The sequence below is a fragment of the Phocoena phocoena genome, chromosome 18 (assembly GCF_963924675.1).
Source record: "Phocoena phocoena chromosome 18, mPhoPho1.1, whole genome shotgun sequence".
In the NCBI taxonomy this organism is placed as follows: domain Eukaryota; kingdom Metazoa; phylum Chordata; class Mammalia; order Artiodactyla; family Phocoenidae; genus Phocoena; species Phocoena phocoena.
The window spans coordinates 66,366,345-66,384,000 of NC_089236.1; the positions used below are offsets into that span (position 1 = coordinate 66,366,345).

General features: G+C 41.4%; 1 protein-coding gene across 1 annotated transcript in view; it reads right to left on the bottom strand.

Moving 5' to 3' along the window:
• The window catches only part of DZIP1 (DAZ interacting zinc finger protein 1), a 53,605-nt gene that overhangs the window by 253 nt on the left and 35,696 nt on the right, over positions 1-17,656 (bottom strand). The window contains exons 15-22 of the mRNA XM_065896149.1: positions 14,693-14,752; positions 9,958-10,097; positions 6,683-6,845; positions 6,263-6,392; positions 5,508-5,561; positions 3,723-3,916; positions 2,739-2,869; positions 1,355-1,529 (exon numbers count right to left, since the gene is read on the bottom strand). Of these exons, the coding sequence (XP_065752221.1) occupies positions 1,355-1,529; positions 2,739-2,869; positions 3,723-3,916; positions 5,508-5,561; positions 6,263-6,392; positions 6,683-6,845; positions 9,958-10,097; positions 14,693-14,752 (1,047 nt within the window). The remainder of the gene's footprint in view (positions 1-1,354; positions 1,530-2,738; positions 2,870-3,722; positions 3,917-5,507; positions 5,562-6,262; positions 6,393-6,682; positions 6,846-9,957; positions 10,098-14,692; positions 14,753-17,656) is intronic.

Genomic DNA, 17,656 nt, shown 5'->3' on the forward strand with positions numbered 1-17,656 from the left:
CTGGGGTAGCCTCACGGGGCCCTCGTAGGGAAGCTTCCGCCCGGCCTCCCCTTGCCAGCATTCAGCACAGGGCCTGGAGGCTGGCAGTGGTAAAGAGAGGAGAATAAAATGAAGGGATTAAATGGTAAAACGGTACCCCGGGTTTTCTAGGGTAGATGAGCTTAAACATGAAGTTAGTTCAAAAGTGCCTTGAGCCACTGAAACAGGAGAGGGCTGAGAATTCCACTTGCATGTGACTCCAGAAATGTTTCTTTAAGGGGTGTGGGGCCATGACATTGGGGCGGAGGGAGGAAATGTACTCAGGGCATCCTCTTGGCCCTGTGTCCTCACAGAGTCACCGTAGCATAAACATGTCTTTTGCTTTTTCAAAGATTAGGATGGATCTTGAGACAAAGCACAGAAAACTTATGACGGTGACAGAACAGAAGGTCAGTGTTATGACTGACACGTTGGTGGAGAAAAGAGGTCAAGTGAAGGTAGAGGCAGCAATGGCTCATCTTACAAAGGGCGGTGGGGGTGGGGTGGGGATGAGGCAGGAGACCCTGCTACAGACAGACAGAGCAAGTAGAGATGTGCACGTATTTGTTAAAATTACAGATGTGGGAACAAAAATCCTGAAGAGGGGGCATGAGAGGTGCAGGGAGTGGGGAAGGAGTCAAATCCTCCTCTGTCTTAGCAGAACTTCCCCAGTTCATGTCTAAAGTCAGTGAGCCTAGAAATAGGGGTCTGAGCCCGTTACTCAGAGGCACGGCTCCTTGGACGCACAGATGAAGAAAGGCTGAGACGTGGAGTGGAGAAGAATTACTCTGATAGAAAAAATACAAATTATATTTTCTGATTTTAAAAATTAAATGGGTTGAGAGGTAAGTTACTGGACTTATTACCCATACTCTAGCCTGGGTGAATAGGAACAATAGCAGTGGATGGTTTCACTTGTCATTCATCCCACTGGCTACAGTGCTACAAGAAGAATCTTCCTTGGAAGAAAATAAAAATATGATGATGAATGTATGTATGAGGATGAATACAGGAAGACAGTCAGAAAAAGTGGCCTCATTTAGGTATATGATCAGAAATTTAAATTTCCATGAGGCATCTGCGTGAAGAGACTATTTATATGGGCATTTTCAAAAATAGGTATTTTAGAAATTTAAAGACTAAGGATTAGACCTAAAATTAAATTTTAGAAAATTAGTAAATATATACAGATCAGAAAGTTGTTCACATTCCGTCCTTGTTCAAATAACGTAAGGAAAGCAAGATCTTTGTTATGCCAACAGTGTTTTTGTCTGATAATATATTAGCATAGCTTGGATATTTATAGAGGCTTCTGCTAGACACCAAAGCAGCGAACCTTCTCCCTTTGGCCCTTTCTGGTTAGTTGCACCCCAGGCACTTGGCACTTGAGGAGAATTTGATTCATTCTTCACAGGTGGAGCTTCCTTCTGTTCTCTTCCAATTCTTTTCCCCAAAGATTTCTCTTCCTCTAAGGATGATATGTCCCAGTCATTATCGTCCACATCTGCACACTGAAAAAAATACGTGGAGAATAATGAACGTTTCCTAAAGAAATTGTGCGTGTTAGAGCCCCTTGACCACTTTGCTGGCCAGACTGAGCCGCTGACACTGAATGATGAGAACTTGGGAGCCTCAAAGGATCCCCCAATCTGGCCATTTGGTCATCTCTGGAGGGGAAATGAAACGGATTTGGAAATCTGTGCTTTGAAAGCAGAGGGAATCACTCTTTTTCTGTTCCTCGCTGTGGAAATGAACATTTCCTACTCAGCAATCATGAACTTAGCGAATTCCAGGAACACTACGTTGTAGAAGTCAAGTGAGGATGCGCCCCAAGGAGCAGCCAGGCTGGCTCTGGGGCTCTCACCTCTGTGATACTAAGACATTTAACTGCAGGAGACATCACATGCGGGCCCTGCAGAAAGGGCCCTGACCTAAAGGAGTGCGTGTTTCTCCGGCGCCCCTTCTGAGGAAGACGCAGTGGCTCTCTCTTGACCTTTTGTGACTTTTTGTCATTCTTGGCTGTGTCACACAAATGGCACTAACTTACGAACGTAGTTTGACGAAATGCTCTGGATTCCACAGATGAGCAGGGGAAGAATGAAATCTAATTCAAGGGAAAAATTAAGAAAAGAGCAACTACTACTGGCAGACCCCATCAACACAGATGAGCCTGCCCAGGTCTCTGTCCACAGACACACTTCTGGTGCCTGGTGTGGGACCTTGGAGTGTGTCAGGGCCTCTCCTCCACTCGGGGAGGGGAGCTTGGCTTTGCCCTGTGCTTGGGTCATGGACCTGAAGCATCTCTCCACCGACTCTGGCTCCCAACCCTGGAAGTCCCTATTTCACTTCCAGGTCTCGCCACGGTGGCAGAAAGGTTCCTAGACTCAGATCTGAAGTCCCCAGATTCTGATCAGTCACAAGTTTCTGTGAACAAACTACTTAATATCTGCAAACGTCAAATAATACACGTGACAGGGTTGTGAAAACCTGTAAAACTTGATAAGCATAGGACATCATTACCAGTTATCCTTTCACTATCTTTGATCCTCTATGGAATAGGAAGAAATACGATACTGAAAACAAGACAATGTAAAAATCTCAACCTCTACTATACTAACTGATTATATTTGTTTTACATTTCACTGTAAAAAATACAATTATTAAGGTATATTCATTAAAAGATGAATTTGTGTGTGCTTAGCAAGTAAAAGTGATATCACCTTTAGATCTTCTTTTTGTGATTGTTTGATGAACGCCTCAGCAACATTAAGCCCACCAACTGGCTTATTCACACTTCTGTGATCTGAAACTGTCTTTTCAACTTTTCCAGTTAATGTTTTAATGGAGGTTCCTATAGGAGCCACAGAAAATAGGTGAAGTTAAAAAAAAATTATATTTATCTTCAGTTCCAAAATAGCCTTACAAACAATTTGAGAGAGTCTAAGCTTTGCAAATACTTCCTTTAAAGAAATCATGCTCCTCTAGACTAGAAGAATAAAACGTTTAAATCAGAGAAGGATGGTCTCATTCAAGTACATGGTCAGAAACTTTAATTTCAGTGAGGCAGTCTCAAGGTCACCCAGTGTTAGGGGCTGAATCGTGTCCCAAATGCATATGTTGAAGTCCTTACCCCCATTACCTCAGAATGTGACCTTATTTGGAGGTAGGACCTTTAAAGAGAGAATCAAGTTAAGGTGAGGTCATTAGGGTGGACCCTAATCCAATACGACTGGTGCCCTTACAAAAGCAGAAAATTTGGACATAGATGCACGCCCAGAGAAAGTCAGTGTGACCAGACACAGGGAGGAGATAGCCATCCACAAGCCAAGGACAGAAGCACAGACTAGATCCTCTCCTCACAGCCCTCAAAAAGAACCAACCTTGCCACCTTGATTTGGCCTTCCAGCTCCTGTCAGTAAGTTTCTGTAGTTTAAGCCACAGAGTACGTGGTAGTCTGTTTCAGCAGCCCTTATATGTGTTACGAATACATCCAGGTGTCCCCAACCCATTCCTCTCCTTCCACTTGAATATCAATTACCTGCTAAGCCCTGTCCATCTTCTTTAGGCGGCAGCAGCTTTTGGATTAGCCCCATCCTTTCCTCAGGCACTTTCTCAGCTCAGACTCCCCAGTGCTTGGTGCCCCCAGGTGAGAACCACTGTCCTAAACAAAATTTCCAGAGGGGTTTTCAATAACAAAAGCTTACCTGTGGGCTTGGGAGAAATAGCAGAGTCCTCAATTTCACTTCCCTCAGTCCAGTCAGTGTCACTTTTGACGGTGTTCCTTCCAAGGCTACTCTTGTTGCTTTTAGATGACAGCACAGGAAGTAAGTCTGGTGAGACACAGGCCTGGAGGAGGTCCTCATCATCCAGCTCTTCCTCTGAACTGAAGGGAGGGGTCCTAAATAAATCAAAACCCAAATAGGGGACGCTGTTTCCCTAAGTTTCAGGATTTACCATCTGTCCCTTAAAGCAGTGGGAATTTTCTCCAGAGAGCATAATAGACACCCATGTGGCCACAGAACAAGATGGCAGCCAGGGCCACAAAGGGCTGAAGAGTCATTTCAAATCCAGACCTGCCAGCCACATGGCGTATTTACCAAAATGTGCTGAAGTTAGGACATTACTCCTTAAAGCCCAAATCTGTATATTCTTAATATTGGTTTTCACACACCTAAGAAAAATATTTCACAGTGGAAAAAAATATTTTTGCAATAAAACTATGTCATCTTTTAAAATAGTGTCACTACTTACGGCTTACCTTTACACGGCACCCTACAAAGGACTTTTACATAAATATGTAATCTCATTCGTATCATCACGTGAATTATCACCCCATTTTAAAGAGAAACAGAAATTCAGAGTGGTATTCACTCATTTAAAAAACATTCATTGAGGGCTTTCCTGGTGGCTCAGTGGTTGAGAGTCCGCCTGCCGATGCAGGGGACATGGGTTCGTGCCCCAGTCCGGGAAGATCCCACATGCCATGGAGCGGCTGGGCCTGTGAGCCATGGCCGCTGAGCCTGCGCGTCCGGAGCCTGTGCTCCGCAACGGGAGGGGCCACAACAGTGAGAGGCCCGCGTACCGCAAAAAAAAAAAAAAAAAAAAATTCATTGAGCACCTAAATTCCATACAACGTTCAGTTACACTACATCCCATGAAATAAGGCTCTTCCCATGAGATTATGTACATGAAGAGTACTTTTGAAGGCTGAGTTATTATTTACACTGTCTTTAATATATTTATTCTGTCTCTAGTATATATACAAAATGCCTTAATGAAGAAATAAAGCATCAATATTGCCAGAACAAGTCAATGATGATGAATTCAATTATTATAAAATTAGTTTTACTCAATTAATAACAATAATATACCTACAATTTATTGAGTACCCACATGGGCCAAGTACTGAGGCTGAGCCCTTTTCATATGTTCTCATTTAATTTGTAGAACTATCCTGTGAAAAAGGTAGCATCGTCCCATATTACAGATAAGAAAACAGAGCCTTTTTAACAGGCAAGCCACTGAATCAGTGTCACACAGTTAAGAAATGACTGAGCTAGGGTTCTTAGTATCATAAGAGAGCCTAAAAGAGTAAGGTCTAGGGCCATTATCAACTTCCACAAGGAGCTAGAACACTAAAATCTCATCCGGCTACACTATCACGGATCCAGACATTAAAAAGCAACATCACGCATTTATCGAACATTACTAGACACCGGGCGGGAGGTGGGCAGTTGGGGGAAAAAAAATAACAGAAATGACTCAGGTGTGGTCCCACTTATTAATAGAGGCCACACGGGATAAGTACTGTTGACCCAGGTAATATCTGATAAAGAAACAAAGATGTAACAAAGGAATCACAGATTAAATATGATGTGTACTAATTATGGCTCTAGTGAACCACAATGAACATACTAACTTACAATGAAAGAAATGTTCAGTGAAAAGAATTTTTAAACATCACCACCCCCTGCTTCCTCAGTACTCACGCAACAGTTGAAGACTTTCTGGGAAAATGATCTTCTGTGATTTTTTTTTTAACTCTAAAAGCAAGAGAAAAATATTTCTGGTGTAAGTGAATAATGTAATTTAAAACAGATTTCGTGGGCCATGGCTGCTGAGCCTGCGCGTCCGGGGCCTGTGTTCCACAGCAGGAGAGGCCACAACAGTGAGAGGCCCGCATACCAAAAAAAAAAGAAAAAAAAAAAAATATATATATATATTTCTAAGGAATTGGTGATTTTTGCTTTATTAAAGGGTGAGCAGCAGCAACTCTCCCTGAGACAACGAGAGATGGGTAAGCATTCCAAGTGTGATTCTCTGTTGGGTCAAACATTGCTGTGGGCTGAATGTTTGTGGCCCCCTAAGATCCATATGTTGAAGCCCTAACCCTCAGTGTGATGGTATCTGGAGATGGGGTGATTAGGTTTCGATGAGGTTATGAGGATGGGGCCCACATGAAGAAATTAGTGTCCTTGTAAGAAGACGAAGAGAGACCAGGGCTCTCTTGCTTTCCCTGGCATGTAAGGACACAGTGAGAGGGTGGCCATCTGTGGGTCCTGGAAGAGAAACCTCACCAGAACCTGACTGTGCCAGCACCCTGATCTCAAACTTCCAGCCTCCAGAAGTGTGAAAGAATAAATTTCTGTTGTTTAAGCCACCCAGTCTATGGTAGTTTGTTATGGCGGCCCGAGCTGACTGAGACGAACGTTAATAAAAAAATTTTAGGCTTGAAAATACTCACTTTGGAACAGATGTCCTATCAGTAAAAACAGGTTTTTGTCTAACCAACTGTCTGCTTTTGAGAGGAAGATGTATTGCTTTGGGTATTTCTCCAGTTGAAAGGGTGTCCACTTGAGAAGCACTGTACCTGTCTGGAATAGTGTCATTCGTGAGTCTCCATGACGTGAAAAGCAGAATAAAATACTACAATACTGTCTATGCTGGCACCGAAACGAACAAGCCTGTCTCAAGGGTCTAGACTCCACACTACAGGGGGTTTTTAATGTAAAAAACACAATCTAAGACCCAACATTTCATGGTTCAAACAATAATAGAGTTGCCAATTAAGTTCCAAGGTTTGTGAACCATTGAAAATTATGAAACGGTTGTTCTATTTTGCTCCCATCTGCAGAAATGAAATGGCAGTTGGTAGCAGGCTTACCTGTGGACAGTAGTGTTCTCTCCTCAGTTTTACGGCTGACCTGATGTTCAAGGAATTCACGAATTTGCTGAATGTTAGGTATTTGTCTTTCTCGCTCATGTCTTGCTGATTCTATGGTTCTTAGCACTCTATTCAAGTGGTCACTTGGAATACCACGTATATCCTGAAGGAATAAAATGTTAAGTTAATCAATTATCCTGGGATGTTTTTCATTTCATGGACATTTGTCAGCATTAACCATGCCAACCTTTTGTCCTTACTGCTGCATGTAAGGTGAGGGATGCCCTGACATATAATACCCGGTCCCGGTCCCAAAAGGAGCTCACGGGGCAGTGGGACACATAACGTGTGTGTATGATTGTACGTGACTGGCTAAGGTACGGGGCTGTAGGGGCCAGGACCAAATGCATGGAAGGCGTGTGTGTGACTGATTAACCAACAGCGCAAGGTGTGTGACAAGGACTGAATGAGTCCACAAGGGCTAGAGGAATTAAGGGAGAGGGGCTGTCAGAGGCCCCACTGGGCCAAGAAGCCTTAAGGGGGAGGCTGGGTTGTGCCTGAAGGATGGGTGGAGTGAAACAAGTAGAAAGAGGGAGTGTTCCAGATGGGTGGGATCACCTTGTGGGAAAGGCAGGCAATGGGAAACAGTCAAGGCATGTCTAGTGGTTAATGCTACAGAGGAATGGGTGAGGAGAGCAGAAAAGGAGACTGATGCCAAAATGAAAAGTTTAAAGGTTGGTTATTCCACAGATAAGCGAAAATCCTCAGAGGTTTTCAATTAGGAAAATGCCATAATTTAAGAGGTGATTTGAGAAAATTCTTTTGGATTCGAAGGGTATCTAGACAGAAGAAAATCAGTTAAAGAGCTATTTATTCATTTATTCAATATCAGTGTCACACACACACTCCCATCTCCTCCCCACCATTCCCCTCAGTCTTCCCCATCCCAGGAAGCGGCTCCACCACGCACCCAGTTGCCCAGGGGACAGAAATCTCCATCATCAGATCAACTGCTACCTCCAAGAAGTTTTCTCTGACCTCAGTTATTCATTCCCCTCTACTTTTCCTTCATTTCACATCCTACAATCTGTCATTATGGATCTACCATCTGTTTGTGTGAGCAGGTGTTCAATATGTCTTCCTGTACCCTGCAGCTGGATGGAAAGACCCAATACTGTACAAATGTCAGTTCTTCCTAAATAATATACAAAATTTAAGGCACTTCCAATCAGAATCCCCACAGGGGTTATTCTGGAACTGCAGCAGCTGTTTCTAAAGTTCACTGGAAAACAAAATATGGAAGAACTGCCAAGAAACTTTTGAAATAAGACTAATGAAAAAGGCATGACCTATAACAGATACTAAGGTACAGGAAAAAGTTACTAAAATTAAACCAGTATGGTGTTAGCAAAGGAATAGAAAAAATAGTTGAAAGGGCAGAACAGTTGAAAGTCCAAAAATAAATCCAAATGTACATAAAATGTCCTATATGATAAAACTGCTATATCGAACAAACGAGGAAAGGGTGGATTACTCAACCAAAGATATTGAGACAACTGATCCAACTGGAAATAAGGTTAGATCTCTAACTCATTGTTTCCAAACTTAATTGTTACAGCCCAGATAGACAAAAAAAGTAAACAAAAAAACTATGTAAGCATTAGGAAAAAAATATAGCGTGTTTTTATAATCTTAGGATAAAAGGAAACGTTCCAAATAAAATATATAACCCAAAAACCATATGCAGACTGGAACTGGAACTCTCACACACTGATAGGGAAAGTGTAAACTTTTACACTTTGGAAAATTATTTGGCTACACCTATTAAAATTAAACATGTATACTCTTACACTCAGCAATTTCATTCCTAAATACACAGTCAAGAGAAAGGAATGCCTATGTCCACCAAAAGACATGCACAAGAATGTAATGGCCAAAAAGAGCCCAAAACTGAAAATCCAAATGTCCATCAACAGGAGAATAGAGAAAATGTTGTATATTCATACAATGGAATACTATACCACAAACTACTGCTAAATGAAACAGTAAGTATGAATCTTACAGGAAAAATCATAAGCAAAAGAAGTGACGCAAAATAAAACACAGTGTAGGATGCCACTCCTATGAGGTTCAAGAACAAGAAAAACTAAGTCAGAATAGCCATTACCTCTGGCTGGGGAGTACGGAGTTATATTGACTAAGGAAAGCAAAAGAGAGTCTTCTAGGGTATTGGCAATGATGGATCTCTTTCTTGATCTGGGTGGTAGTTCAGATCATACACCCCCCCCCACACACACATACATACAAATCTGTATACACACGTATATGTGTATACACACACATACATTCAGATACATACAAATGCATGCACATCTGTATATACATGTATACATATATACATACACAGATTTGTGCACACACACATATACACAATATCCACACACGTGCAAGTACACAGACCTGCATACACACAGCCACACATAAACATAATGCATTGCATGTATGTTATGCACACATGTACACGTGCACATATCTGTGCACATTCCATGCACACACATACTTTTGCATACACATACATATATGCACATGTGATGTATACACACACACAGGTATATAAATTCAGGTTGTTCAATTAAGCTTGTGTATTTTATGTATGCGATGAAAAATGTAAAAAGCAAAGAGTATACATATCATGATGTACAGAACGATTCAATCTGGCAACAACGTGAGATACAATTCATTCATCCATTCATTTAATAAGGGTAGCTTAAGTGCTGATTTTGTAACAGGCAGTAATTCGGAGTTAACATTAGAATGTAAGCAGCCCTGCAACTGCCTGGATGCAAACCCTGGCTCCTTCATCACGAACATGTGACCTGAAGCAAGATACTTCACCTCTCTGTAAAATACAGATGATATTGTCACCTACCTAAGAGATTAGTTTCTATGTTTAAATGAGTTACTATCTGGAAAGCTCTCTGAAAGGTGCCAGGCACCCAGTGAATGCCAGCTGAAGTGTTTAATGCATTATGTCACATTAGCCTCCGATCTCCATATGTGACAGAACTGACATGCCTTCTTCTCTTCTCTGATCCTTTCTTATTTAGAGAACAAAATAGGGAATTCCCTGTCAGTCCACTGGTTAGGACTCCGCGCTTTCACTGCCATGGCCCGGGTTCGATCCCTGATCGGGGAACTAAGATCCCGCAAGCCATGCGGTACAGCCAAACAAGACAAAACAAAACAGCAAATATCCCCAAAGTGGGTGAACTTACTGCACTAATCCCCAAGGTTTCCAGTTTCTCCACCAAACTCTGCTCCAAGACTGTTTTTATTTCCTTAGTGAGGGAAGGGTTATTCTTCAAAGTTTTCCTTAAATGTATCTTGTTATTTAATTTCTGTTCATTTTCCTTTCCTGAAATAAGTTTTTATAACATATTAAAAAGGAATTAAACAAATACATTAAACCTCTAAGCAGAAAATGGCAAAACACAACTTCAAAACAGCAAGCAAGCATTTATAATGTTTTAAAGTTTTTGAATAGTTTAGTCATTCAGCACAATATATAATGCTTAAGTACTGTAGCTTTTAAAACTACCTTATGGGGATATATGTATATGTATATCTGATTCACTTTGTTATATAGCAGAAATTAATACACCACTGTAAAGCAATTATACTCCAATAGAGATGTTAAAAAAATAAAGAGTCAAGTAATGCTATATATATATATCTTTTTTTTTTTTTTTTTTTTTTTTTTTGCGGTACGAGGGCCTCTCACTGTTGTGGCCTCTCCCGTTGCAGAGCACAGGCTCCGGAGGCGCAGGCTCAGCGGCCATGGCTCACGGGCCCAGCCGCTCCGCGGCATGTGGGATCTTCCCGGACCGGCGCACGAATCCACGTCCCCTGCATCGGCAGGTGGACTCTCAACCACTGCGCCACCAGGGAAGCCCCAAGTAATGCTATTTAAAAAAAAAACAAAACTACCTTAAGTCTGCTTCAAAACTTCAGTATCTTTAAAGACTTTCTTGATTACTTAATCAAATTATAGCTAGAAAATAATGTGAGAAATAGGTCTCTAGAGAAGCAAAGTCGAAAAAACTTACTTAGAAGTTTAATGTTTAATCCTAAAATTATTCTTACTACTTCCTCAAGAATTCATTACTCCTAAATTCAGTTAGAGTTTAGGTATCATTTAATGAAGAAAAAGCCCTATGTCTTTTAAATAATTAAGTTTTTGTATAATAAATTGAGTGGAGGTTAAGTTCACATAAAATTTCAAAATGTGAAGATTATAATGCCTCTCAAAATACTTACCAAAATGAAAACAAAATTTAAAAAAGTCTTAGGAAAAGTATATTTTCCTTAAAACAACCTATAATTAAAAACAAAGAAAAATAACAGCCCAGATTCTCCTAATGTTCCTTTCCTTATTCCTTTTATTCCCTACCAAAAAAAACGTCTAGTTTAAGAGGGTTTGGAGAAAGGGGCATGATTACAACGACCTTGAAGAACTGAGTCCTTATGTCAAAGGAAACTGAAGCCTCAAGGAAACAGACTCAGTGCTGGGTAGTTGAGACCCTTCGTGAACATCCAAAGGCAGATCTGGGAGAATGTGACAATGGTACCATTATCATTTGAAGTCTATTCTCCTAACAAAAGAACTTCGCCCAAAGGAGGGGGCACCAGATGCCACTGCCTAGGTCTGGGGCTGCAGGCGGGTCCTCACAGATACTCCATTGTTACGTGGTCTTACCCACCTCAGCAGATGGAATTTTTAGGTTCTGATGGCATGTGGATTTGCAGAAGATCTTGAAAATATGCCCTTTGGTTAAGATGTTTTCTAAATACTAGTCAAGTCCGGTAGTAAAGAATATTTCTGTTCGTTAATTAACAGTTTTGCTGAAGGCAAAACTGGTCAAATTGCTATTTGTACATTAAATAGGAGGGAAAATCCTGCATGATGATGCTCTTCTATACTTTGCTTCGGTGGCTTGCTAAATCAAAATGATGAAATTTTATGTGATTCTATATGAATAAAAATCAGAAGTAATCTTAAACTTTATACTGTCAGCATTCATGCTGTTGTTTTCCCACCAATGTTTTTCCACTATTCTGAAACCACACACACACACACAAAAACACTTCTGTCCTAGGAACTGAATCCATCAGAATCTAGAGGGCTTAGCTGCAGCCACAGCTGTCACTGGCTTTGGCTGCTGGTTGGCCATCAAGTCTGCAACTGTCTGGGGCTAAAAGTAAAAGGACGTACCAGGAGAGAACCTGGAAGTCATGGAGCTACCATGGAAAGAGATGCACCTCCCACCCCAATTAGGCAAAGAAAATTCTTTGGCCAGCATCTCAGATATAAGGAATGATACAGAAGCACAGCTTGAAGACAGGCTCTGGGACATGGGGCCACATGCAGGCGTCAAGTGATGCCCAGATGGATTTGCCAGTCTAGAAGAGTTGCAAGGCCTTTGATGGCAGTAACTGAATTCATTTGCTGACTGGTCTGGGTTCACCCTCAACCCCCGAAGAAAAGTTCATTTTGATGTCCAAGTTCCCCCAAATGACGGAAGATTAAACATTTCCCTCTGTCCTCAAATTCCCTTTACCTGTTTGTGCTTGCTTTGGAAAGCCATTTGTGAATAATTAGAAAACCCTTGATAGGAAGAACTCTTACAAGGCTGGGGCTGGCTGACAGAAGCGAGAGAAAGAAGGTAGAGTGGATAAATACCAGTTTTCATGTAAAGGTGAAATGAATTACTTGAGAGACAATCAGAGCTGAAGATTTTAAATAAAGCACGTACTGCTCACCAAGATCAACAAGACAAAATATTCTAGAGATCAGCATTTCCTCCAATTAAAAATTTTAAAGCATGCCCAAGCAGATGGCCAGACTAACGCACACGTGTGATCAGTTACATCAGACTTACAACACAACATTTATGGTAAGCAAATAATTGTAGCGCAAAGCAAGTAGTAAAAAAACAAAACAAATGCACAAAAAGCAAAACGAAGCAAAACACAACAGAATTTCTGAGTTGGAGGGGACTTGATCATCTAGTACTCCATCTCCTCATTATTCACACGAGGACTCTAAAACCAGAGGTAAAGAGACTTCCCCAAAGATGACCCAGCCAGTCCTGCAAAGGCCGGACCAGTTTGCCTTCCTCCATCTCTTTGTTCTTTGCATTAAACTACGGAAGACAGAAAACCGGGACTTTAGTTCCAGCACTGTCACTAATTAAACTCGACGACCTGGAGTAAGCTCCTAATCCCCCCATATTTCAAGTTTCTGAAAAATAAAATAGCCCCTAAGATCCCTCCTGGCCCTCACATTCTAACATCTTACAGAACGGCAAGATCAAGTCTGTCTCAACACAACTGTCAGAAAGTAAGGTTGAAGAAACAGTCTCATATGAGTTACTTCTCGGTAAAAAGTTGTACTGTTTTTGCAAACCATTGCTAAGATTTATCTGCACAGGCCTTTGTCCGCAAATGTTGGCACAAGCTGAGGAATTTATTGATGGCAATCAATCATGCTGGCTCCACGGAGGCACCAGAAAGATGCGGTCACTGGTTTCTGTGACAGTGTGCTGGGACTTGGCTGTTCTCAGCGGTCCTCAGCACTTTCTCGTCCCTCACCAGAGCTGTGTCTGAACGCGTGGAGGGTGGCAAAGATTATTTTATTTCCCAACTCAGTTCCCTAAATGTGGCAACAGCCGATGATGGTGTTTGCTGTCAACGATCCCTAACTCATGCCTTACATGGTCTAGGTAGACTTCTAAAAGAAACACAGGCAGAATATGCAGTGGGTGAAACCTGGAACTGAAATGGGGATGTTGGACAAATCAGGATTCCTCTTGGAAACCAGCTGACTCATTTTTAAATGAGTGTGAGCTATATGACTTGCGATTCCAGTTTCAAAATTTTTGACCCTATCTATGAACCTCCTTATACATTTCATAGATTCTTCTGAGAATAAGGGATTTTGTGTTTCAGACATCAATAAATGATACTTATGTAGGAGAGAGAAAGCATGTTACATGCAAGTAAAATGAAAATACACATCATGTAGATGTTATAGATATGCCTGATGCAGTCCCTTCTCAAGTTGTAGCCTTGTACAAACAAACAAACAAAAAAACTGGAAACTGTCTAGAGAACACATAAGCAGTTATAAGAAATATCAGGAATTTACATACTAGAACATATAATTTTACTTCTCTTCCTAACAAAAATGACAAAACCAGAGCCCATGTAAATACTAACAATTTGCTTTCTCCTAAAGAAGCGAAATATGGTAAAGCATTATTATTACTAAGGAGAAAATGATGATAAACTGATTCGAACATAATTGTTTTAGGATAAATCTAGCATTAGAAAATATTGTTAATAATGTAAATATTCATAAGCTTCAAAGATTAGTTGGTAGAAAATAAGTTTTATTATTACTACCAAATAAGATGAGAAAGCAGTAATCATCTTAATTATCTCCCCAAACCTGTAACAGCTCCCAAATTCTGCCATTAAGATATTCTGCATGTAAATATTCCACATTCAGGGCTTAGACATTATGCCTTCCTTGTTATTAAAAACAATTTTTGAAATGGGCACTTCACCTATTCATTTCATAGGTTCAGGGCATGAGAAATAACTACTGAGATATGAAGATTTTTGTATAATCTGGCACACAACTGTGTTGACTTGTCATCTGATCAAAAAATCTCTGCATTGACATAAAGGCTTAAAATTTTTTTTCAAGTTCACTGACACAGGAAATTTCTTATTCATATGTTAAGAAACAGTAAAGTGGGGGAAAAATATAACAGCACATTGGGGGCATAGGATGACAGATACTACATGTAGATTGAAAATGTAATCCAAACCTAAATGTCTTCCCTAATTTTGATACACTACCATAAAAACCACTGAACCATACTTCCAAAGCTTGGGTTTTAGCATCTAAATGTGATTGATGCAGATATAACCCCTCTTTGTTACCTTTTTCTTCCTCTGAAAGTTCTTCTATTGGTTCCAGTATGTGCGATGAGAATGCCTGTTCTATTAATGAGGAAAAATAAGAATAGTACAAATAGGACGACAGCAAAGTAAAATTAGTTCCTTTCAAACAATTTTGAAAGATATCGTTCCACAGTATTTTAACCATGCCTAAAATAGCAAGAATTTACTGGGAGAAAAATATTAAGGCAGCCAGTTAAAGCTGGTCGCCTTTCCATAGTATCTTCCCTTGCTACGTATTTTCTGTTAACTCCACCCTCAGGAAATTACATTTTAAATAATAAAGTTAAAATTTATTGCTCATCAACTTAGTGCCAGACATGATTTTTTTAAGGCACAAGAACACAACTGCAAAAGATCTCCTTCACTTATCCCTAAAAATATTTTCCTTGTATCTTGACCAGGTGGCTAGATAGAAAATTATTGAAAATATTCAATTTCCAAAGATAAAAACATTAAAAATTCCCAGGGCCTTGGGATTCCCACTTCTTGCCAGCCCCAGGGTCTTTAAGTGGAAGGACCAGAATGGTAAAAGGGCAAGGAGAGGTATCCTGGGGTCAGCAGTAGGACCAAGACCCATTCTTATACACCTTCGTGTCCCTAAACCACATTTCAAGACCTAGTTCTGCTCCCAGAGAGTCACCAGGGTGAAGGTGAGGAGATGAGAAACGAAGATGGGCTTTTCCCAATCCCACCCCAGAACAGTGGCCGGCGGAGATGAGGCCTCTGGGTGACTTCCCAGGGAAATGTCACTGTGCCCACACAAGGAAACCCGCAGGCAGCACAGATAAAGCAAACCCCATCCGATCAACAGAGGGAAAGCTCCTTCTTGGTTCTCCAGGTTTTGGCTGAAGGTCTAACTAACCACAGCAGTCAGGCATTAGGCACAGAATGAAATGCAACCAAAAGTCTGACTTAGGAGGTGCCTGGGCCCCTCATCTTCAGCCTGGAGACTGACATGGGGCACCTGCCCAGAGAGCTCTCCATCTGCTCCTACAAAACGGGGGTCATTTCATCCTGCCACCAGACCCCAGGGTGGGCGAGTGGGGAGGCTAATGAGAGCAACAATTCCTGAGTGCTCACCGGGCTGCCAGGCACAGACCTAAGAGCTTTGCACGTATCACCTCGGATTTACTACCTCCTACTTTGAAGGTCTGGCTTTTAATTTACTAAAGGGTGTTTCTGATACTCTATTTTAGGCATATACAAATATACACATACACACACATATAATAGGAATATACAAATAAATACATATTATATTTAGGTGTTTAAAAATAGGCTCTTACAGCTTGTTCAGTAATCTACTCAACATATCTGACATTGACTGTATGGGAGAAATGCATTTTAAACTACTTTCAAGTGAACTTTTGCAACACAGCCTATTAGTAAATAGGAGTCCACTTTAATTTTGAAATGTAAACATGGCCCCACAAAGGAGCATGTAATTCCATCCATGTAACACAACTGTTGAACATCAAAAAGGTGCTTTCATATTTGTTATTCAGCATCAAGATTTTAAAGTTATACAAATAAAGAAAAAAAATGTGTACCTATGTGTGGCAGGGGATGTTAACTAGACTTATTTTTTTGCGGTACGCAGGCCTCTCACTGCCGTGGCCTCTCCCGTTCTGGGGCACAGGCTCCGGACGCGCACGCTCAGCGGCCATGGCTCACAGGCCCAGCCGCTCCGCGGCATGAGGGATCTTCCCGGACCGGGGCGCGAACCGCGTCCACTGCATCGGCAGGCGGACTCTCAACCACTGCGCCACCAGGGAAGCCCTAGACTTATTGTGCTGATCATTTTGCAACATATACAAATGTCAAATCATTATATCGTACCCCTGAAATTAATATATGTCAACTATACCTCAATAAAAAATTTAAAAATTTAAAAAATAAAGTTATACAAACAGACTATTCTATTAGTTTGAACTGCTGAAAACAGGTTTTAGGAGGATTAAGCTGATCTCATTTTTTTAATTCACATGGTTTATATTTTATTGTACTTTATGAAAATGACAAGAATAAAGTTATGAGGAAAAGTTTTATAAAATTTACAAAATCATCATATGCATTTTATTATCATTATATTACAGGGATAATCCTATGACTTATGTCTCTTGAGTCAGGATTAATTGTCAAAATCTGACATTGCGATGCAGAGGGCGGAGGAGGGGCAGATTCCCGAACCTGGGCTCCTATAATAATAAAGGCTGAGGAAGTGAGGTTGACCAGACCCCAGCTCCCAAAGCAGACTGACGTCCCAAACTGGGAGGGAAGGCCTGCCATTCTCATGCTTTATAAGCCACAGGTCCAGCCTCCAGTTCCTGCCCCGAGCTGAGATCTCCAGGGTGAGAGCTGAAACTCTTGGGGGCTTGAGTTTCCCCTCCGAACTTGCCAAAGGCCTCCAGAAAAATCCTTATGTCAGTCTCCCACCATTACCTCCAGAAGAAAAACTCCCAGACTTTCACCAAGCCCTCTCTCCAGTGGCTGACTCTGTTGGACCTCATCACCCCTACCCTAGAAGCTAACGGTTAGCCAGTGCTTGCTCCACTGGCTTTTGCTCCAAAGGCCTTGCTTCATTCTGTGCGTATTGCAGCCCACTGAAGTAGCCAAGACTCTTCTCCCCGTTTGGCAGGTAAGGAAACCTAGGCCCCTACAGTTTCATGAGTCAACCGTGAAACCAGAATGTCTGCTTCCAAACTCCAGACTCTTGGCCATGAAGCCCCAGTGCTTCCCTACTGGTGCTGCTGGGTTTATCTTCCGGAATTTTCTGAATGGCACCACTGTCCACCCAGTACCTGAGCTCATCATGTTCTGAGCCTTCTCTCACCTTCGGCCCCCAATCACTTGCACAGCCTTTCCACCAATCCCATGGAACAGCTGTTACGTCCACTTCCTTCTGTTTCATCACCACATCCCGATTCTTAGGTGAGGAATCTC